The sequence below is a fragment of the Typopeltis vanoorti genome, chromosome 16 (assembly GCF_054136105.1).
Source record: "Typopeltis vanoorti isolate ZY-2024b chromosome 16, IOZ_Tvanoo_1.0, whole genome shotgun sequence".
Classification (NCBI taxonomy): Eukaryota; Metazoa; Arthropoda; class Arachnida; order Uropygi; family Thelyphonidae; genus Typopeltis; species Typopeltis vanoorti.
This window is the reverse complement of record NC_143564.1, coordinates 71272032-71296909: the sequence shown is the minus strand read 5'-3', so window position 1 is coordinate 71296909 and position 24878 is coordinate 71272032. Positions and strand designations below refer to the sequence as shown.

The window sequence follows — 24878 nt, the reverse complement described above, 5'->3', positions numbered from 1 at the left end:
AATCTTCTTCTTTAGCCTCTTCCCATCCACTGCTGGATCTAGGTCTTCCGGTTCTGTCTGTTTTTTAGTGTCCACCATCTCATGTCAAATCTTTGTAGATCATCTTGTTCTTTGGAGACCTTTCCTTCTCTTAGTATTTACCCAGTGCTTAATTTCGTCAATCTTTCGTCTGGCAGTCTACTAATATGGCCAGCCCATCTCCATTTACATGCTTTACAACACTGTAAAATACGAACTGCTATCAAAACAGAGAACGGCTGTAACTTCATATTCAGTGAAGATGGCTTCAGGGATAAATTTCTTTTTTGTTTTTATGATCACTGTAATTAAAATATACCATCATATTCTTCGTTTTTATATTTGATCCTATGTTATATTATTTTATATAATATATTATAGATGTATATCATGTTGAATAACAATATCATGATATGAATATAAAACAGCGGCGTAACTACCATACCATAAAACCTCCCCATCTCCAAGATGTTTGGGAAGTTTTAGAGTCCAGCAGAAATCTTATTGCGGGGACTAAAATACTAGTAACGCCACTATTATTAAAATTAAAATCAATCATTTAAATTTCAGTTAGAAATAAATTGCACTTAAATATGTTCGTATTCATAAGAATTGTTTTTAAACTTTCTATAATAGATTTAAACTTTTTATAAATTTAATATAATTTAAATTTTCTGTCATTTAAACTTTTTATAAAAGATTCAAAAGGAAACGAAGAATTCGAAAACCACTTTCGAATCACATTATTGAAAATGAAAATTTTTGGTGTATTTCCCATTATGCATTTTACAATAAACTATGCCCAGTGATCCAAACCATTTCCGTAGTGATCTACTCCTGTTTGTTCAATTCAACAGTTGATGTAACCTATCATCGCATCCCTTGCCTTTGTAATGCTTCCCCGCTGTATACTTCGTCTTCTATAGACTGCACAACCGCATGCTTTTTTCAGCCTTCTCCATTGTCCTGCATGTTTAGTTACATGTTCTCCTTTTCCCCAGTAGCTTTCACTTGCAAATGCCTTGAATAGCAAACGTTGAAATCTTTTCTGCACTAGGAGGCGTCATCTCTGATGTCCAAAGACCTACGGGACTTTGCAAGCAAATACATCCAGGAAGTTCTAAATAAAGCAATTGCAGCACTAAATGAGGTAAAAAAAAATTGCACTTTTATATCTGTACTCTGTAATCTATCTATCTATCTATCTATCTATCTATCTATCTATCTATCTATCTATATATGCTGTACTCTGCAAATTCGTTTATTTTCAATTATGCTTTATATTTGCATGTGAACATTTGCACTCATGCGCACACGTTATATCAAATATCGAGTCCGCTATTATATTTATTTTTTCCAGACACACATGTGCAGTGTTGAGATCGTAGTCAGTGTTAATTTCTGTCTCTTTGAAAGCAATAAAATTAATTAAATATTGGCAACCCTCTATTCAAAAGAACAGTATTTATTATTGCTATTCAATGTCTCTTTTATATATTAAAACATAATATAATAATATTACTAAGCATCTTCATATTTCTTGCCCTTTTTCTTATCTAATTGATGACGAAATCATAAATTAGATACCTATGAGACTTAATTTAAACAGTCGTTACGATACTCTTGCTATATATAATAAATATTTCTTGCTTGTTAATAAGGGATGTACTTTGCATCTATGTTTCCATAGCAACAACAAAACTGCTTGTTATCATTGAAGAGTTTGCTAATTACAAGTAAATTAAGTAATTAATTACTTTCTTTACACTGAATGATAGTCGTAATTTTTTTTTTTTTTTTGTAAACTTCAGGCTTGTTTTTTGTTTATGCATTAATTATAATTCGTGAAATCCTGGATTTTTTAAAGAACGCATTAAAAATCGAAGTCGGCTACTTTTTAGTTAACACACAAAAAAATTCTTTTTTTTTTTTTCTTTTCAACTAACGTTGAAAAAAATCTACAGAATCTGGATTTGTGGGAATCTGTGTTTAAGAGCCTGTTGCACGTCTGCTTGTACGCCATTAACAAGTATTGCTCAATCAGATAATTCAGTAAAAAAAAAGCTATTGCAATGTTGAGTGTATGCATTACAACCGTTATCGAAGGTTTAGTTAGGCTTAGAATCGCAGTTAGGATAAATACAATTCTATCAAATTTAGGTCTTGTTTTATGAATCCGCAGAAATCCGACACTTCCAAAATGTGAACTGATGATTATTTTTAGTCTTCAAATATTCGAAGTCGGCATTTCCCTGTATACTTAAAAAAAAAGCATATGGTATTATCCTATTATTGTATACATTTTACTTATGTTTATATATTATTTATACAATACATATATGTTTAATAAAATGTGTGTTATATATTTAATTTGCTGTTCTTATTTCAAACGCATTATCAAGCTATGAAGTAAAAATATCCGTTAATATTTTTCTTTTTTTAGATTTCGTTTGCTATCCTTTTAATTTTTAATATTTCTTGCTAGCAAAGAACGAACACAGACAACTATTGTTTTACAAGCATTGTGGCCATATAAATGGCTACAGCTTGTTGGCTTTGTTACTGTGTAGAGCAGCGTTGTAGACTTAGATAAATCGTCTATAAGTAGTCAGTCCCTCGTTAACCTAATTAAATAACTGATGTAAAGAAATTTTATTGGAAAATCAGCAACAGAAACGAAAAATATTGAAATAGGCAATAAAACAGACAACATGAATTGCTTTTTGATTAAAAAAAAAGATAATGGCATGTGAAAATCGACAATGGATTTATCAAGAATTGAGTCCACTAAAGCAAGTATTCGGGAAAAATCACCGCATGAGTCAGAAATATCAACGCGAAGATAAACAAGAAGACTCCGAACTCAAACAAAAGTGTCAGACCTTATCAATCCCACAGCAGTCTTATCTTGGGAGAAGCAGCTGATATTCGTTTTTGATTTCAATCACGACGAGTAGCAAATAGACGAAAATCCAATCAGTCACAAGTTGATTAAATTGACTGCTTCAGCAGACTCTTTAGATTAAAAAAGCTTTTTTTTTTCCCTTTTCGGCAAGACTTCTCCTATGTATCTTCTCTCCTATAAATCTATTTTAGTAATACCGTAAAATGAATATATTAAACCTCGTGCGTTCACGAATACACGGAGGTATTCGCGAGAACCACCGGTACACATCGTGACGACAATAGATTCAGTCGATAATATTTACTTTGTACAAATTCATTCATCTTTTCAGAATGTAGTAGTGCCTGGTAAGAATAAAATCTTCGTGTGCTTTTCCATTGAACTGTTATACGACTCTTACAAATTTATCATTGCACTTTCGTCCACACACACACACACACACACACACACACACACACACACACACACACACACACACACACACACACACACACACACACACACACACACACACACACACGTTTTATTTTAGTGCTTATTAATCATAGTATTTCAAGTGTTCAAAACAACAATCCAGACCGCAGGCTAAACCTGAAGTGACGTCACAAAGAGCAAAATTATATCTGCGATATGATTCTCAGTTGAACTTAAGTAACTCTCTTTCTGATATTCTTTCTTTCTTTTCTTTCCTTTTTTTCTAAAAGAGAATGGGAAAAAGTTTTCATCTTCCGTGAAGCGAATGTATCTGGTGATATCGATCAGTATAGAAAAAAAAATAGTTATTAATAAATAAAATATATTACATTCGTTTAAAGGGAATATGAGTTCCTTTTTTTGAAGGAATGAAATAAATTTGTAAAGCCTTCTTAGTAAACTAACTAAAAAGCAAAAAATTAAATTAAACATATTTTAATTGATTTATGTGATGGAATAACTGCAGTCATGCCTGTAAAAAAATGTAATAATAATATGCAGTACTTTTCGGCTCCTTAACGTCTACGATCACCCAGATTGACTTCGGTAACTATGGTTTTAGGAAAACGTAGCCAGTCGTACGCCTAAATGTATATTTTTTGTCTGTAAATTCCTTGTGGTTGTCTAATACGAATGAAAAGTCTTTCCGACAAAAGGGCTTCGTCACAACAAAGCCTATTAAAATTTAAAGCAAGTAATATACAGCAGGCGCGAACTGCAAAAACAAATCATGTTTGGGTAACCATCTCGCGCAAAAAGGAGTGATGCAAATCAGTGGTGCATCCAGAGGGGGGACAAGGGACCATGCTCAAAGAAAAAGGGAAAAAAAAACACTAAAAAATTTTCCAAAAATCTTTTACTAATTAAAATTCTTTTTTTTTTTTTTATTTCTGTTGTGTCGCGTTTTCGATTTCTATATTATGAATTAGCGATCATTGCAGATAGTCATAGGTAATACGCGATGCGTAGTGTCTATTCTCAAATCGTCTACTCAACTCGGACCCCCCCCCCCCCAAGATTAAATCCTGAGTGCGCTACTGATGTAGATTCATATATTATATATGAATATTATCTCATCAAATCTTCCTTTTCCCTCTTTTACCTTGCGGTGTCGACGGTTTATTAATCATCAGACCTCAAGCCGTTCACAGGATAAGGTGTCAGCCCTACGCCCCGGTGTATCCTATGTCCGTAGTGTTGAGTTCTCAGGATAAACTGGGGAAAAACCCTACTTCCACGTACGGCTAACTTGGCTATGGCTGAGGAAGATCCTTCAGCTCCTCACGTCACCCACGGGAATCGAACCTAGGATACTCCTTCTCCAGGCATATGGTTGCGAAGCGCGCAGACACTAGGCTAACCGCGCGGACTATTATATATTATTACATATTATTTATGAATAGTGGGGTTACAGAGGAGGCAAGGGGTCTTGGCGTATTGGTGGATAGGAATTTAAAGTTAAAAGGTCACATAACAAAAGTTACAGATATAACTGAGAGGATAATTGCGATGCTGAAGCGAACCTTGACATGTAAGGATATGGAAGTCATTTTGCCTATTTATAATGCTTTGATAAGACCACACCTGGATTATGGTGAGCAGATTTAGTCTCCCAGATTCCAAGGGATAGAGAAGCTGTGGAAAGGGTGTAAAGAAGAGTTACAAATATTATATCCGGATTATGGGATTTAGATTGTGAGGACAGATTGCAAGTATGTGGATTACAGACTCTGGTTAACAAGAGAAAGAGGGGTGATATGATAGAGATCTATAAACTTTTGAATGGGTGTTGTAGTCATCTGATGAAATTTTTCATTAAATGGAACATGGGGAGAGAACAAGGGGGCATCCGTAGAAGTTACGTTTGTTCACAGTCAAGAAAGGGGTAAGTGCGAAGTTTTTTCCCAGAGAGCCGTGAGTGAGCGAGTGGAATAATTTGCCCTTAAGGGTAGTGAGCACATCTAGTGTGAATGAATTTAAGTGAAGGTATGACAGCTGATTTATAGGTATGATTTATAGCCTCCCTCGATGAGCCATTGACTCCCTGGAGGTCTCAGATAATAATAATAATAATAATAATAATAATAATAATAATAATAATAATAATAATATCAACAGGGTTTTTTTTTTCTTTTCTGTTCTGGAGGTAGTTCTTCCAGTCACGACGGAATCTGAAGCCCGGAAGGATCTCAATTTCGAAATCAGTTGTCGAATCTGGATCGAAGCATCTAGAAATTCGAACATTTGCTCCGTCTGGGATTCCGATACTTAGTTCTTTTTCCCCCATAGGTTGGAAAACATTAACGGAAGCATTAGGCCTAACTGTTTAACGCTTACTCCAGCAGTGATCTTAAGGATACATTGCACAAGGGAATAAAAGGGTTCCTTCACTCTCTTCAGCTCTTCAGTTCAGTTCATCGCACGCTTTCAAGTGCGATGTGTTGTTACCTTATTTTCTGAAACAGTTTCGTATGCATTTACGAAGGAAAACACAATTTATGGCCAGTAGACGCCACCATATCGACTCGATCTCCTCAAACTTAGTAACATCGTCGTACTTGTTTTTTTATTATTATTGATACGTCAAGAAAGTTTGCGCAGTAACTGCTCATCCTAGGTGAAAAATAACTCCGACACCTGACTTAGGAAAGAAACATGGAATGCGAAACAACTTTTTTTCTCCGTAGTGCATTCTCAAGGACGATGCGATATTTGTCTTTATGTCGTAAAGGTCAGGGTTCGACTTCCTTTCAAGATGCGAGGAACCTTGATAAAGTCTTTTTCATTAAAGGAGGGTTCGTTTCATCTCACATGCGGATGAAAGCCATTATTTCTTTATACATAATCTGTGTTTTCTACTGTCCATTTTTTGGTGGTGAAGAATTAAAATAAAAAATTGAGTTTCTTCTGAAAAATAAATAAATAAATAAAACTCTTTCCCTTTCAGTAGGCAACTAACACTTGAATTGGCCAAAATAATAACAATAAAAAAAAAGAAAAATATATTAAAACTCACACAGATTCACAAAATTACTTGAATTCAAAACATACCAGGGATTGACGATCTCATAAAAACAACACATGCCGCCAGTTCCGCATAACAAGATAAGTTTCACATCAAGCATATGTAGACGATATTATTGAATTCTAGTTGTTTTTTGGGGGGGAGTATCTCATGGGATTCTAAACGTAGCAATGGGATTAGTAGGTACGTCAATAAAGACGTTGCTTAAATGGTTCCTTGCTCGGAAAGAAACGACAACAAAATATCAGCCATAAGAATAATTCTAGACTAAAGAATAATGATAAGGACTGTTGACACCTTAAACGAATTTCTCCTGCAAATTTCCAGTCTGGTTGGTCCAACCACTGTCGTACCTTCTCTCCAACCAACAAGATGTAAGTTCGAATCCCACCATGGCCATGGACATTTGGGGTTGCCTTAGGTGGCAGATAAATTTCGTCGCTGATTGTGTGGGAATGAACACCATCCTCTTTACTGGAAGCCTGAGTGGATTGAAATGTTCTGCGTTTAGTCTCTACAGCAACATTTCTGGATTCTGTAAACTTTAGTCCATTCACAGTACTAATATTAATGTACTATAGGCTAACAGGCTTTTGTGGATGGGATTCACGCGTTTTGATGTCACGCGTGCTCTTCAATTTTTTAACTGATTTTTAAGTCGTTACTGCATTATTTTGTTTTAGCATTTAATGTTAGTATAACCTTTCTCGTCTTGAAAAAGCCAGACAGACCCCAGCTGGCGAAACTTGTCGACGATTATGTATATATGTTTATCAAAATCATGGTCTAATAAATCCAATATAATGTTTCATATTTAACTAAGAATTTTGATAGAAGTTTGAAATTGTTTACTTCAAGGAGAATAGGTGTACATAGAGATCAGTTTAAATGAGATATTCTCAGCTATATACGTGTTGATCAATCTCAAATCTCTCGCAGTAACAGAAAACAGCGCTTTCAATAATGTCACCAAGCACATTTTGGACTAGTGTCCAATTCATTTAAGGTTCCGCATAAATGTACTGTAATGATAAAAGGCAAAACCAGGTTTGCTGTAAGGACTAAAACAATACCGCTTATTCTCTCCCCCACTCTTGAGGATGGGAGTAAGCTGTGTTGTTTTAGAATTTTTCAAAAGGAGTTGGAGGATTTATTTTATTACTTAGGAGTTTAAAATATAATAGAAAATAATTTTCTGTATATTTTTTTATCAAAATTATCAACATTAGCATTTTCAAAATGAACTAGCAATAAAGAATCTTCGAATTTTTCAATTAAGGACCGCTTTATAACGTTGTCTTTGTTGCATTTATTAGTCTAGCTTTTCAAGAATAAGAAATCGAAACTTATTTTTCTTTTTTAAAATCATCATTGGAGTCACAATCGATCGTTGTGGGTTAAACGCTATTATAACTACACTGCAAACTTCTGCTAAGTTTACTTTGCAATACTGGGCTTTGTACTATCACTTTTAAAATTGGTTGTGCCTTTCCCGTCTACTATGAGCACATTATTACATAATTAAAAAAAAACTATTGGGCACTTATCATTATAATTCAGTTAAGAATTCGTGAAAATAAAAAGTCTAGAAATATCATAGAGCTCATTCGATGAGGTCATGTCCAAAAGACGAAAGACCTTTTCTCGTAAAATATATTCGATTATTCTCCTGGTTCCAAGGAATACAGTTGAACAGAGACAAGAAAGCAACCCCATTCCGTGTACATAAATCCCTAAGTGTATAATGTTCGGGGTCTTCTATTCTCACATGAAAATTGCATCGCGTATTTCAGAGAATTATCATAAGAATATATTTGGATTTCTGTAATAGTGATATCATTTTTTTTTAATTGAATGCGATACTAATAGTAGAAGTATGCATTCGATTTACACATACTGTCCACTGACTCAGAAACTTTTATTTTACGTATAGGCATGCGACCTACCAATACCGATCCTCTTCAATTCCCAGCTCATAGTGATATGATTCGGGAACAGTCTTCATTAAATGCTTCGGTTAGTTCCTGCACATAGGAAGTTCTGTTTGTCCGTACAAGCCTTCTATCAAACATGATTATCGTAGGACCACAGTTACGCCTTTTAGACAAATAATGTGGATTATTTTTCCGCTGATTAAACACCCGGGATATCTCACCATGTGAGAAACCAATAAAACAAAATCGTGGATCTAGCTAGATGGGCGCCCACAATAAGTCTTTTATCAAACTCCGAAAATGCTTTTTCCCCCATTGTGATCAATACTGTTGACAGTTACTGACCAGCAACATTCTTAAATAGCTGGTGGGGGGGGGGATATGCTATGTAAGTGACGTTTACGTACATCTGCATAAAGGTTTCGAAATCAGTGGCCAGTATGCAAACATAATTATTAATGTGATGAATGGTTGTTCATACGCATTTAGAAAGAAAGAAAAAAAAAAGGATAATGTATCTCTGTATTTCAGAGAATAGCAACGGAAGAAAGTGAAAATATACGTGAGGTTGCAGCTAGAGTGGTGGAAAGTGTCATACAGCGTGCTACAGAAACAGCCTCTGAACAGGACGATTCAGAGTCATCATCTGTCCAAACATCTTTCACCCTACCGGTATGTATTTTTACTTTTATGACGTCATAAACCACTACGATATCTGTAGCGAACTTCTAAATGGGTACAATCATCGGATGTCATGTTAATGATGAGTCATTCCTTTGCGATAGAGTACAAAAAAGATAGGAACGTGATCAACCTAAAATTCGAGAATAATAAATAAACTCAAAGAAACGTTCTTTTCATTGTAGTAGTAAATTCTCTCAACCAGAAATTTAAGACATCCTACCGAAGCAACTAAAGTTATTTCGCGTTATGACGATAAACCTGAGTAAAGGGAGAAAATCCTGCCACCTCCATATGAAATGATTCACTCACCTTCACCTGAAAGGACATTATAATTTGTACACGTTCTAGACGGGATTTGAACCCGTTTTTTCTTTTTATTGCCAAAGGGCCTTATCGGTACCATCCGAGCTACGGAGGCACGCACCCATCTTCTCCTAATGGCATATTCTATGGGCTTATTTAATTATTAGCTTCATTTAACGTGCTCCTGTTTATTAAAAACGATAATTTCATAGATTGATTCAAGTAATTGTAGAACATTCCCCATGATACGAGGATTTGATTATTTTTCTCTATTTAATTGAGACATTTTTTCTTATTGTTTCTGCTATTTAAACGTATTGTTTCCTATGAAGACCAGAGTTTTGACAGATAGCAAAATTCTGGTCTTAAAACCCTTTAACCGCCATGTTTCACGGGAGGGTTAAAGAGTTTTATGATATGTTTTTTCTTGTGGTTATATCAGTTGCTTTAATATCATTTTTGTTCTAGGTGTTTATCAGAACTTTAAGAAGTGATAAAATATGAATTTGATCAAACAACTTAATGCATTGGTAATCATTATAATTTGAACGTATCGAATTTTATACAAACAACTATTCTCATTTTAATATTTCTTTTAAACAAGTGTGTTCCTTTTTTTAGTGCATTGCATGAATTGAATCGTCCAAACAGCTGAAACTATGACTTCTTTTCAGATACTGCCAACCATCCAAATTGACACCGTAGCTTCGATGCCACCGAGTCCTACAGAAGAACCAGAGCCGCTACCTCCCCCTCAACAACGTAAAAAAAATGTTTCGAAGACAGTTCAGAAAAAAATAGAAGCTCAAGAAGAAAAGGTGGTTAAAGAAGCGAGAAGGTTCGTTTTTAAAGAGGATGATATAATAGAAGCAGAGCCTCAAGTAAGTAATCAGCAAAACAAGTACAATTATGCATTTGTTTCCTCATAATATATATATATATATATATATATATATATATATATATATATATATATATATATATATATATATATATATATATATATATATATCTTTTTCTCTGAAAAGTGTTCGTATTTCAAAGGATAGAAAATTGTCCTTGCTCACCGTAAAGAGCGATATTCGAAAACGATATTTCATTTACTGACATGTAAATGAGACGGCTTGTCAAAGTCCATTGATGTCGCCATAACTCTTACATGATTATTGTAATATACAATGCTTAGATACGTTGAAGGTCACCTTTTATTCCACAACCAAACAGACTGTCCCTGCCATTAACATAATAGTACACTAGCCTCGTAGACTTACTTGCGACAGCCATCATCCAAAACAATCCAATCCCTTAAGGTCGCCTTTAGTTAAACTTAGCTTCAAACAAGCATGAGGCACATCAGTCAATTCCGGTCTCTGTTATTGAATCCAATTATTTAGAGAATAATAATATAAAAGAACTTCAAGGTATACATTTTTGGTCGTTTTTATAGATAGAAATACACTTTTATTAATACAGACCAGTATTTTACAAATAAACATTTATTAAAACCTACCAGTTTCGCCAGCAAACTGTCTGGCTTTTTCAAGGTATTACGGAGATATGAAAGTAAATGCAAATTAAAAGGAACATAAAAAACGTTGTAAACCAAACTAATAGATACTAGTTTGGTTTACAACGTTTTTTATGTTCCTTTTAATTTGCATTTACTTTCATATCTCCGTAATACCTTGAAAAAGCCAGACAGTTTGCTGTCGAAACTGGTAGGTTTTAATAAATGTTTATTTGTAAAATACTGGTCTGTATTAATAAAAGTGTATTTCTATATATAAAAGAACTTCCTCGAAAATCAATAATATTTTACTTCTATAAACTGCTACAGTCTTCTCAGTAAACATGCAAATTTATACTAAATTGAACTAGCCACATACGAAATTAATAATAATTATTATTATTTGTGTCCGGGATGAGGTGTGTGTGTGTGTGTGTGTGTGTGTGTGTGTGTGTGTGTGTGTGTGTGTGTGTGTGTGTGTGTGTGTGTGTGTGTGTGTGTGTGCAAAACTCTTGTTACATTTTGAACCAGAGAATCAATTTCCGGTTGTTGCCAGGCTCATACTAGCACATGCTGCACTGAATACATTTTGCTGCCTTTTACCAGATTCAATGGTAAAGAACGTTGCTTACTGGCGTAATTTCGTTTAAATAAGCAATTACAATTGTAACAGATGTCTAGAATGGTATGTATGTTATTTATTCGGCTTTTTCTCATCCCACTTTAGCAGTTTTCCAGCTTCTGTCACACTTCACGACTGGTCTGTGTGCGCACTGTAAACTCGTAAATTTAACTTGGAAATTATGCCCGCTTACTGATGAGAACCTCATCTCGAAACAGGTTAGCTAATATCATAATCAAAACCACCAATAAAATGCGAATATATACGAGATTTTGGGTTCCAAAATTCCTATCTGGTAGTCAAATTCGAAGGCAAATGTTTCCAAAAGTTATCAAACCATCGTAAACTCTCTCTCCGTCACTTTGGAAGCTTCTATCGCTAAATTGTTTACTTACTCTGCATAAGATAAATAAATAAACCACAAATTTTAATTATAATGAAAACTTTTAACACATCTCTGATATACAGTCAAAAAGAAATTGGTACTTAGAATTTTTCGTGTGATCAAGATTATCTGCAAGATACCTTTCGATAGTACTGCCAGAAACCACCTGCAATTGACGTCAGCTCCAGGTGGTTCTCATTTAATTGGAGAATAGAGAAGATCCGTTGATTGATCTCAGCCTCCCAACTGAATTTGTGATCAACAACAAAAACAGCAAAATTTCACATTTGTAGAAAGAGAGAGAGAAATCTTCCCCGACACACATACTGTACATACTGAGACGATAGAGTAGCATCACTTCCTTTTTCACCGTTCATTATTCAACTCGGCTGCTACCCCTAGTAACGGACTCAATTGAATAATAACATATTGAGTTATTATCAGAATTATAAAGTTCGTTTGCACAATTGTCGTGTGTCAATTCTTTTTTTTTTTTTTTTTTTACCAAATTCCTAAAATAGGTCGTTTAGCCTCTAATATGCGTGAATGAGAGAAAGATAAAGCTTATTCCCATTACAGAATAACTGTAGATTCTGTAATGGGAATTTTATATCCATTAATATCCATTCGTAATCAGTCGCATCCTATAGTTGTTCTAAATGAGACTATGAGAGATCCCTGAAGCGAGCCTTTGTTTTACCTCATCCCACAAATGCTCAATAGATGGCGATCCGGTTAACGAGAAGTCTACCGTACATAGCTGCTTTATTTTCTTTTATTTTATTTTTAACCTGAAAGGATCGAATCGTCTGCCGCTAGACTCCATTCCTAACATGCTGTGCCTTTCGTTACGCTCCTTTGTGGACCACTGTTACATTTTCTTACTATGTAATTAATTCCTGTCGTCTTTAGACATCATCAACAAGCTGTTGGTTCATTCTGTGTACATTCTAACGGAAGCTGTCTACCAGTAGGGAGACAGCGTCCGTTATACTTGCACCTACTATACCGAAGCGTCACTGTAGACTTTCAGATGGTCACAGCGCGCGCACGCACAGAAACAAACCTGCTTAGATTCTTTATATAGAATAGCACAGATGCGTGATACTCTTTTAAATAAACTGGCCACTAGACTATCATGATAGTGTGGTGATCACATGAGATGATAGTGTAGTGACATTCGTTTCCTAACACGCAGAGACGACGTGCACCTTCACATGTTGGCATTCAAACCCAACTTCCTATTTCTAATGGACTGCAGCCTTCTGCAACTACTATTTACATCAACTATTACAACTACACTCCGCATAATTTCGTTTCTAATCACTCAGATCGCTTCAACGTTTTTTAAACCTAAAGTTTTTCCTGTAGTCCACCTACCCAAACATTGAGTCTTGAGGGAATTATTGTTTACAATTGAAACTTTTTCCTTTTTCTAATTCACTAACAAGCTGCAAAAGATGCCAACGTATTTGTTATTAGCAATGATTTAATGCAATTCTAAAATATACATTTTGCAGTTCTTCTCCCTTAATTTCGCTCATAATATCTGTCCGTTTCGAAGCTAACTATGATTTAATCCACTGTGTCTCTTAAAAGTTCCTTAACAATGAACGAGTTCTCCAGTTCTTTCGCCCACCACTCTTTCTCTTGCATAAAAAGAACCTTGTCTTCCATCGTATATCCTATCCATAGTTTTCGTGATGACTGCTCCTTTTCACCTAACGAACCTCGCCAAACGGTACAAGTTTCAAGATCTTCCATACTAAAAAACCGATCTCCTTCACTTCTTCGATGGTCGTGAGCACCATCTCGTGAACTTCAGTTTTACCAAAAGAAACTGCTGTCTTCTTTCACCTCAAGAAAAATCTTTTAATTCCCGATATCTTTGATAATACTCGGATCTTCAGACAAGATCAGATTTCTTTTTCTTGGGTTGAGATTAACCTCTAGCCTTTCCTGTCATAAACAGATTACATCTGCAACTTCTCAAAAACTTGATATCCTATTCAGTTCAAACCTCGTGAGCGTCTTGTTTGTACAACTACTAACACTATACAAATCACAAGTCTTTTCAAGCTCAGAGTACTGTTCTCACATTTAGGGCAGTGTACAAAAACCCATCCTAAAAATTCTTGTCTAGAAGAGGGTGGAATCCAACTAATGATGATCCTTCTCTTACTGATCGATGCTGACTGGTTCTCTCTTTTTTTGTAAGTATTTTCATTTACACTTTCCTACTATGCTGGCTTCCAATATTCCTTCACTTTTCTCTAGGCTCACAAAAACACAAGCAGATGCTGATCACTATGCCACTCATATTCCATTTAGAAATCCATCGGACTAAATTTTCCTTCTCCATTTATATATCTTCTATCTTTGTCCTCTAAAACAGCCTCCTCGCACATGTTCTCGGATTAGAACTGTTTAAGAAAATCATCAACAGGTTCCATCATTCATATTAACTTCTTGCTCATTCACAATACTGACGTTTTGTATGTTTTTTGGAATTTCTTGCACGTTGGATGGATATTAAAAATATACTCCGTGTTTATCGTGCGATCGAGAAATAAAAGTAGAATTCCTGAGCATTATAATCTCGTTCACAGTAATCATTTAAGTAAATGATACAAAAATCAATAATAATAATAATACAGCATATGAAATTAATATTTACACTACATTTACCAATGCAGTATGCAACATGCTATGGTAAGAAATTACATCTGATGTCTGTTCTTATTGTTAATTCCATTAACGGATTCAGCAACAGTGGAATTCTGGATCCTATACAACATGAAAACAGTCGTACGATTGGGTTGCTCTGTGAAATGATACAAGAAATTTTTCACTGTGGAGCCTTATATTGCCTATATCGAATTGTTAGTTACGAAAAAATATGCCTTGTTATTTTTATCACAAACATACAAAAAAGGACCCTATAATGCAATTCAATTTCACGCTTTCATAACCGCATCGATTTTACTTATGTTTACATAATTAAAGCAAATTTGCAAAACTCTTTAGTTTCATTTTATTATAAATTTTAATATTCCCCTAAAAATCCCAACAGTGAGCTTATTTTGTCCATTAATCTGTTATTTGATTGACTAGACCCAAACTCCTCCTGTTCCGGAAGAAGTATGGGATTTCGCTACATCCTATGTCAAAGATATCATAGCCAAAGCCATATCAATAGCAGAAGAGGTAATTGAATTTCCTCTTGAATATAAATACATGATTCATTTATTCATATTTTAGTTAATCTATTAATTAAATGTAATCTTGAAAATATAAGGGCTGATCAAAAATATCCAGGATGGATTTTTTTTTTGTTTTGTTTTTTGTAGGGAAACAAAACAACTACAGAACATTTTAAATTGCACCTTCACAGTTCGGTCCTCTTGATCGTATGCAGCGATTCTTCTATCACTTTGATGGACCGCTGGTAAACGGTCCTCAATCTGTTATATTCAGATGTATATCGGCAACTTCTTGAAATGGTTTCTCTTTAAGAGATCGAAAGATTAAATCTAGCTAGTAAGGAGAGTTGTTCTTCACTAAGATTTCTTGGGTAAGTATGAATAACTTGATCCATCGTCGTGGTGCAAAAATCAAGTGCAGAAAGATCAACTACAGTCCATTTCTTACAAAATGCATTGTGAAGACGTTATAGATGGTTCTGTAAACGGTCGGTTTGATTAATTTGAATAATTGTGTGGGTTGGGAAAAAATTTCACAATGCACCAGACCCTCTTATCCTTCAAAAAAGTAACCAACATTACACTGACATTTTACTGGCAGTTCCGTTTTTTTGACCGGGAACCCACTGTCTCTCGGAATGGTTGTTCTGTCATTTTACACATTTCTCTTCTTACTTTTCCGGAAGTTTTTATGCTTGCAGTTTAGATTATCTCATTGATGACTAGGTCATGAGTTAATCTAAAGTTCAATCATATGCCCAATGCCACCTTTTCTTCAGATAGGTGCATCGGGAGATACTTCCAAATATCCTGCATAGATGCCACCTCAGTACTTTTTATTAATTTCCATACAAAGTAATCGATTCCAGATATTTGTGATCAGCCACCGTATCTACATTTAGTTCTAAACGAATACAGAATGGTTATCAAGTTTCTTTCTTGTAATGAATGTTTATAAGCAGTTGGGGAGGAATGATGTTTGATTGTTTTTACATTCCGTGCTTTTTGACAGAGACCAAGATTGTTTTTTTTTTTAGCGCTAAAATTATACATACTGGTTCTTGAGAGAAAAATGGAAAAGCCAACGTAGTGCTACATAAGGGAAAGTAAGATCATTCAGTACAACCACACTAACATGGATACAATGCAGTTTGGAATCAATGTGGATTTAGAGCTGTTTGTAGGCATGTTATATGATTCTTTCACCATGGAAAATCAAGTTTTGATGGATGCAGAAACGTTTTCGTGCTCTATTTTCAAACAGTCACATAAATACATTATGCAGTTGACATCTGACGATTGAAATATTCATGGATCACAGATTTGGCTTCGCTAGTGTAACAAATGAAACCCAGGCGAAGTAAGTTGTTTATACATGGAGAAAGACATTATGAGACCCCAGAAAATGTTTAATATTTATATGGAAGACTTTCGGTGATATTTGATTGTCGCCCCACAATCATTTGTTCATTCGTAAAATGACCAATTACATATGAGAAACGCTGGCCAAATACACATTTCGAAAAGCGAGACATTGATAAGAAGCTGGATGCCGTTGTATGAAGTTTTAAATACAATTCTCTTTTTCTTTTCGTAACGAAAATTATAAAAATATAAGAAATAGTCAAAAACGTAAAATATTACACGATGATCTTTCCACGGGCGAGATCGCCGCTTTTGTCTCTAGACTATATGAATTGTACTATTGGACACTGAAGGGAATATTAATAGAATTGATGAGTAGTTTGTGCAAAGCAGGGTTAATTGAGATCATTTTAGGAGACAATGATATAAAGAAACAGCTGCTATGTGCTACGATTTATTTGCTGTTATCAATTTATTTTACTTTTTAAGAAAACGCAATGTTGGATGTAAAGTGAATTGCAGACATGCTCATCACTCACTGCATTTTCCATTTCAGAATAGGAAGGAGCCCTTTATATACTTCATTTAAACCTGATTCTGTTTCACGTTTCTATTTTAGCTTTTGTAATGCTAATCTTTGAGATTCACATACTTTCTTTTCTTCTTTTTTTCAGCGACTGGTAGCTACAGCACAGATGAATTTTGGTAAGTAAATCGACTTCTTTCACTATTAAAGAATCGTGATATTACAAAAAAATTCTTTTTTTTCCTTTTTCTTCCCTTTCTTTTCTTTTTTTATCTGTACCGTAACATTGCGATCGAAGTTATGCGATGTAGCCACACTAGACAGTAAGTGATATTAACCTATAGGAAACCAAATTGAGTTTGCTTTCATCTGTATTAATTATAATGGAAAAAGGCAAAATAAAATAAACGATTGTCACCTCTCATTGCAGTTTACAATACACATTTGTAGCTTCAGATTCACAAAACGACGAGGGTACCCCTTCGTCGGCTGTGAATGCTCCTTGGATTGCCCTATTTTGACCAATAAGTTGCATTATTGTGTTTAAACGGACTGTTGTCTTATTATTATTATTATTATTATTATTATTATTATTATTATTATTATTATTATTTGGAGAGTCCTATGTTGCAACATTCATTATGTAATACTCTGTAAATCATTCATAAAGTCATCCATTGACCATTCACTAGCCGCTCATGCCATTGATCTATCCGTCTTTACTTTACCAATCACCATAAAAATATTAGTCCTCATACCCTTACTAACCTCATTCTTACTCAACTTGTTTTCCCTCCTTTCATGCATTAAAATATCTCTCCATGTGTATCACACAAAACATTTCTATTTTTTTCCTATAAAATTTATAACATACATATCTTTATAACCTGCTGCATGTCTTTTCTGCTTGCTTGTTAACTAAACATTGTAATTCCCATTCCCTTAATTTATCTTCACAGTAAATACTCCATCAAGTAGGTTCTTCGGCTTACCTAATTTTCAACATTTTCATTTCATCATTCTCTCCACGACTTCTTCCACACCATCCCTTCATAATTCCAAAGACCAAATCTGATGAGATAGTCTAGATGGGGATCTTCTTAAGGCCTAGTAATGTTAAATGGCCTAGTAAGGGAAGTCGGCAAGACGGATCCGTAACCTCGAGACAGGATTGACTCTGAGGACTGGGCCGGTCGGGCTGGGATCCGAAGCGGTATGGCACTGCATCGGGAATGGGCGAAACTATCCAGTGATGGAACGGTTGAGCTCGGACCAGCGTCGGGGCCTTCTCGTGGAATGCCTCAGCTACGCGGCGTGCCGGATGGCCCGTCTGGCGCGACCGTTTCGGCCAGAAACTAACAGCCGACTCAGAACTGGCACTGTCCAGGGGAATCCGACTGTCTAATTAAAACAAAAAATAAAGCTTCATAAAGAAGACTAATAATTTTCTTATTCTCATTTGCCTCATTGAATAAATTAAATGAATTTAAACAGATTGAAACGTCGGCGACTTAAGCACAAAGCTTTGTGAAGCACCAAAGAGTAACCTTCCCACATTATTTAAGACTCTTGCCGACAAGAAAAAGTTCAAAGGTCATTTCCAGTGACTCGACTGAAATCCCTCTACTCCTCCATCTATCCAAAATGATTTTGATAATCATTAGCCCTCTTTTCTACATCATCACCTTATTATCCATTTCCATCCACTATATAATTTATGTAATGAGTGTTCCGGGCTCCTCACTCATTGTTTGGGTCCTTAAATTTGCCCTAATTTTTCTGTATAGGGAAGCTAGACCCTCGTGCGCCTATGCATGAGTATGACCCTGATGGCAGATACACTTCCCTTTTCTAACTCAGTTATCACTTAATAAAATATGCATATATTACTAGCACAAGACTTAACTTTCACCACAGAGCATCATGTTCATACCCTAGTCAACTACTTCAACCACTTCAGTCTTTTATTTTAACTTCTGGTGCAAGTTTTATCAACGTATTTGGATTTTATGTTTTTCCGTAATTTCTTCTGTTTGGTTTTCTAGACACAATTAGAGACAACTAATTACAAATCTCCTGTTGATTAAAATGAAACCAGATGCCAATGATTGAGGCTAAGACTGTTGTTGGTTTTAAATGATATATTATTTTCGGATGTTTTCGTGTGTGTGTGTGTGTGTGTGTGTGTGTGTGTGTGTGTGTGTGTGTGTGTGTGTGTGTGTGTGTGTGTGTGTGTGTGTGTGTGTGTGTGTGTGTGTGTGTGTGTGTTTCAACTCTTTGCCGTTTTGACAATGACATGCAAATACCTATGTCTGAACTTAGGTGGTTCCCACTATATTGTAATACAGAATCTTAAGTATATTGTCCTATTAATAGGAGGAGAAGCTTCAAGATTGGCAAATGTTAATAATATCTGTTTTTTTAATGCGAATATATGTAATTTATGGTACGGTCTCTCTGGCGTGAAGTTTTACTAGAGACTATAAAGGGAAAACAGCACAAATTTCCAAAATTTCACTATCAAAAGTACGAAGGAATAAATAAACCTTGCCTAGGTACGAGTACGTCAGACAAAATCTTATTTGATTTCAAAGGCTTTCTTCGTAATGTTGGAGATACTCCACCCGCAACGATGGTTTCTGATGCAACATCGTCTCCATTATTAATCATGGTGTTTGGTGCGTGAGTGTGTCTGTATGTGTGGGTGTGGATGGGTGGGTGGGTCTACTCGTGCGCGCTAAAGAGGGTATGTTATTTATTTATATTAAATGGTGAACAATACTCTTTAATCATTGCTTACATTTCAAAATGTTAATTTAACTATTTAATTCCAACAATATCAATGAAATTTATAAAAATACTTTCATATTTGATTTTTTTGTGTAACGCTGCATGACTTTTGCATTAAAATTAATGTTATAAAATCCATTCAAATTTACTATTTTCCTAAAATATATGCTTTGAAAAAGGATTTAAATATACTATATATGGGATTCAACAAGAATATCTTAAAATCTAACCATCTACTTACCACATCAACACAAACGAATCTGTTTTTTTTTCCTATATATATATATATATATATATATATTTTTTTTTTTTTTTTTAAATAATAAATTTCAAATGACTTTAAACCGAGATAAAATATTAAATTTTAATGATAATGATACAACTAGTATTTTTATACTGTGTTCTACCACTAAAGGTAGAACACAGTAATAAAAATTGAAGATACAAAAAACTGAGAATTACAGGCAAAAAATGCAATACATAATTGACACAAAAACGTTGTACTTTTCAGGTCGTTCTATCTAACGCGCTATTGTTTCTTGCATGCGTGCTTGCAGGTTCTCGTGAACGCCAGTATTGAACAACTGCAGTATGGCTATCAGGGATGTTATACTCAAATTGCTGTTCAAATGTTTAGGATTTCTCTGGATTCCACGATTTTCTTTTCAAACTCATCACTGCAGCGAAAAATGTATTCGGATTTATCCCAGCAAACTGAGTGACTCTGTATATCATCATGAGGATTGTTAGAGAAAAGAACATGACTGGATAGCGCAGATGCATGTGACCGTTTGTTGGAGATGCTCCTTATGCTCCTCAATACGCAGTTCAACAGATTTGATAGTCTGTCCAAAATAAGGAATATTACAGTCGCACCATAACTTGTAAACACCTGGATATTTCAGGTTGTGATGAATAGGCTTCGGATGGCTTATAAGAGAACGGACTTTAGGGAGTGTAGTGAAAAACGTCCTGATGTTGTACTTTTTAAGGACTTTAGCCAATTTATTGGAGACTGAACTAATGTAATTATAAGCCATCCGAAGCCTTTTCATCATAACCTGAAATATCCAGGTGTTTACAAGTTATGGTGCGACGGTAATATTACTTATTTTGGACAGACTAACAAATTTGTTGAACTGCGTATTGAGAAGCATAAAAGAGACATCTCCTACAAAATGTCACATGCATCTGCGCTGTCCAGTCATGTTCTTTTCTCTAACAATCCTCATGATGATCTACAGAGTCACTCAGTTTGCTGGGATAAATCCGGAAACATTTATCGCTGTAGTGATGAGTTTGAAAGGAAAATCGTGGAGTCCAGGGAAATCCTCCTTAATCCTGAACATTTGAACAGCAATTTGAGTTATAACATCCCTGATAGCCATACTGCAGTTGTTCAATACTGGCGCTCACGAGAACCTGCAAGCACGCATGCAACAAACAATAGCGCGTTAGATAGAACGACTTGAAAAGTACAACGTTTTTGTGTCAATTATGTATTGCATTTTTTGCCTGTAATTCTCAGTTTTTTGTATCTTCAATTTTTATTACTGTGTTCAACCTTTAGTAGATACCTGAAGAAGGCTGTAAAAGGCTGAAACTAGTTGTATCATTATCATTAAAATTTAATATTTTATCTCGGTTTAAAGTCATTTAAAATTTATTCTTTAAAATGTATCATTACAACCGAGTAGAAGCTCAAGAATGCATAACATAACATAACATCATTGGCCAGAAGGGTGAAGCAAGATGCTTTTATTCCCCGTTGTCTGATAAGGAGGATGAATTGAAGGAAAGATTTATGAGCTGAGAGCTCGCCCTGGGGGGCACGGAGATCAGTCATTGTTGCAAGTATTTAGGATGGCTTTTGGCCTCTTGTATTTGAAGAGGTCAGTCTCTTCATAGTCTGCTGCTTGTTTAACTAGATCGTTGGGATGAGTAGAGATCTTTGAGAAAAATTTTTCTGCTGTAGTTAATAGGAAGGAGTAGATGTAAGGGATGTTCGTATCTCTATGCAGTTGCACGTTCCTTACGAACCACGGTGCGTCCAATATCATGCGTAAACACCTATTTTGCACTCTCTGCAGTCTGAGGATGTTGGAGTTGGATGTGTGGCTCCAGGCTGGAGAGGCATATGTCAACATTGGGCGGATCGTCAACAGGTAGAGGAGCACTTTGATTCTGGTATTCAGTCTACTTTTTCTATTTATTAGAGGGTAAAGTTGTGCAATAGTTTTAGATGCTTTCGTACATAAGGCTTTGGTGTGTGGGTTGAACGTTAATCTTTTGTCCAGAATTACTCCAAGATATTTTGTTTCTGTTTGCCAGGGGATTTTGGTGTTGAAAAGATAAAGGTCCCCCATGGGAGTTGCCATTCTTCTGGTGAAAAGTATTGCTACACTCTTCTGGGGATTCACTTGTAATCTCCATTTGGAGAACCAATGTTCTAGTTGTAGTAGGTTTTCTTGCAACTTTTTAGTGACAAGATGAGGTCGTAGAGATCTGGCAAGAACTGCTGTGTCGTCCGCATAAAGTGCTAAGATGGATGACATTGGGTTGTGCGGGATGTCTGCCATATATATTGAGAATAAGATCGGAGCCAATAGGGAACCTTGAGGAACTCCCGCAGAGATCCGTCGCTGACTTGAAACTGTACCATTTATTTTGACTTGTATGTGTCTGTCCTGGAGGTAAGATTTCATTAGGTGGACGATACTTGATGGTATACCTGCTGAAATGAGTTTGTGTAGCAGTCCCAAGTGCCATATCTTGTCAAAAGCTTTCGCTATGTCAAGGAAGACTGCTCCGGTGTGCTGGTGCCAATTGTATCCGGTGGTGATATACTCAATTATCCTATAAATTTGTTGAGTAGTACTGTGATGTTGTCTGAATCCAAATTGTTCCTTAGGAATGATATTTAACTCATTTACTGAGGCGTGGAGTTTAGAGAGAATGATTTTTTCAGCAATTTTGCCTAAGTTTGAGATTAGGCTGATGGGTCGATAGCTTTCAGGCAGGTGTGGATCTTTACCTGGTTTATGCACTGGGACTACATCTGCGACTTTCCAATAGCTGGGGAAATAGTTAAATCGGAACATGGCGTTGATTATGGTGGTGAGATGTACAACAGCTCTTCGGGGCAGCAGTTTTATTACTCTATTTGTTATGCCATCTGGGCCAGGGGCTTTTTTATTCTTTAGCTTCTTTAGAATTTCATAGATTTCCGCTGGTGAGGTGTTTGGAGGTATGTTGTTGCTGGTATCGGTGACTTTCAGTGCATGTCTGACATGGAGGTGGATTTTATAGACATGTTTGAAATCCAAGTTGTCATATGTAGGGCTACATTGTTTTTCTAGGTTCTTTGCTATCTCTTCAGCTTTTTCTGCGTCCGTGTGTACTAGTCCCGTGTCTGACTTGAGTGGGGGAAGAGATTTGCTTTTGTTTCTGAGACTTCTTAATATGTTCCAGATGGAGTGATCGCCAGGTGATACAGAGGCTAGTTTGGCTTCCCAAGTTTTGTTCCTATAAGCTTTAAGTGCTTCTCTAACTTCATTGTTCAGTTTGTTGAGAATCCCCTTATCCTGAGGTGCACAGGTGTTGTGGTACCTTTTCCTTGCTTTGTTTTTGTTCCTAATTAGATCCATGATGTCTTCTGGGAGTCTGTTTGGCTTAAAAGTGGTTTTGGTAGAGGTGACAACCTTTATGGCTGAGGTGATTTGCTGAGTCAGACGTTTGACAGCATTTTCAATTTCTTTTATGGAGCTGATGTGAGGGACAGGTCCAATATGTTCTGATAGTACTTCTGGAAGTTTTTTCCATAAGATAAAGGAGTGGGGAGGAGGCAGCAGTTGTTCTTGCTTACCCAGCTGGAGCAGGATTGGGTTATGATCAGATGTCAGCTCGTTTAAAGAGACTAGGCTATACTGTAGTTTAATATTTTGTAATATAGCAATATCAAGTATGTCAGCTGTACCATACGTACTGTGATGGGTTGGTTCTGCAGGGCCTGCCACCACTGCATAATTTGAACTGGAGTAGCTAAAGAGTGTGTAGCCATTTCTGTTTGTAGTTTTACTGTTCCATGATGGGTGTTTTGCGTTTAGATCACCGGCAATGATGATTTGATCATTATTGCCTAGGACGGCATCTAGATCTGAATATAATAGATTCTTTGATGGAGGGTTGTAAGCTGCATAAAGTGTTAGTTTCCCAGTTGAAGTAGTGGGTACTACTATTCCTGTGAGCTCTAGATTTTTAGTTGAGGGGCTAGTTACAGAGTGGTGATCGATGTGGTTTTTTATGAAAATGGCGGTGCCTCCTCCTCTGTAGTTTATTCTATCATTTCTGTGGAGAAGGTATCCTCTAACTTTGGGGTTGTCTGCTGGTCTTAAGTGGGATTCGTTTATTAAGATGATGTCTGGGTTATATCTTTGTGCAAACTCTTGGAGTTCCAGAATCTTGTTTTTAAGTCCATTAGCATTCCAAGCAATGATCTGTAGGGAAACTGGAGTGCTTTTATTTTTATACATTTATGAGAGCTACTAGGATGGATTGGGTTTCTTGCAGAAATCTTTTTCTGGAGTCCGATGTGGGGTTAGATTTGCTGAAATCTTGCAGCATATTTGCAAGGGAGTTTGTGATGACTGCTGCTAAATTTGGGTTGTATTGCTCCTGAGTGGTTTTTGTTGAGCGGACTACTTCTGCATAGGACTTTGTCTGCCGATTGAGGTTTGCTTCGATCCGGGCTTCTGGTTGCGGCATTTGGTTTTGTATCGTGTTTTGTCGACCTCTGGAGGGTTGAGGAGTTGGAGCTACTGCTGCTGGTTTTTGTAGATAAGTAGAGGAAGCAGATCGTCTGTTTTTTGGGTGTTGTATACATCCTTTGTAGTTGGCTGGATGCGGGCCCCCACAGTTTGCACATTTAGCCGGGGTGGATTTTGGCTTAGTGCAGGTATATGTGGGGTGGCTCTCTCCGCATTTTAAACATTTGTATTCCGCTTTACACAATCTCTGAGCATGACCATATTTTTGGCACCTGTGGCACTGTCCTGATGAGGTTCTTTTCCTTAGCGGTTCTGGGCTGATTTTTAGCCCACAAATTGAAGTTAGGTCATATATGTTTTTATATGCCTGG

At 36.0% G+C, this 24878-nt stretch overlaps 1 protein-coding gene across 3 annotated transcripts in view; it reads left to right on the top strand.

The window, feature by feature from the left end:
• The window catches only part of LOC150098119 (uncharacterized), a 67748-nt gene that overhangs the window by 37288 nt on the left and 5582 nt on the right, over positions 1-24878 (top strand). Inside the window, exons 5-9 of one of the 3 annotated variants that reach the window (XM_090406226.1) lie at positions 1076-1168; positions 8888-9028; positions 10018-10224; positions 14972-15064; positions 17100-17130. In XM_090406226.1, coding sequence (XP_090262352.1) covers positions 1076-1168; positions 8888-9028; positions 10018-10224; positions 14972-15064; positions 17100-17130 — 565 coding nt within the window. The remainder of the gene's footprint in view (positions 1-1075; positions 1169-8887; positions 9029-10017; positions 10225-14971; positions 15065-17099; positions 17131-24878) is intronic. The other 2 variants (XM_090406227.1, XM_090406228.1) reach the window with 2 other exon arrangements.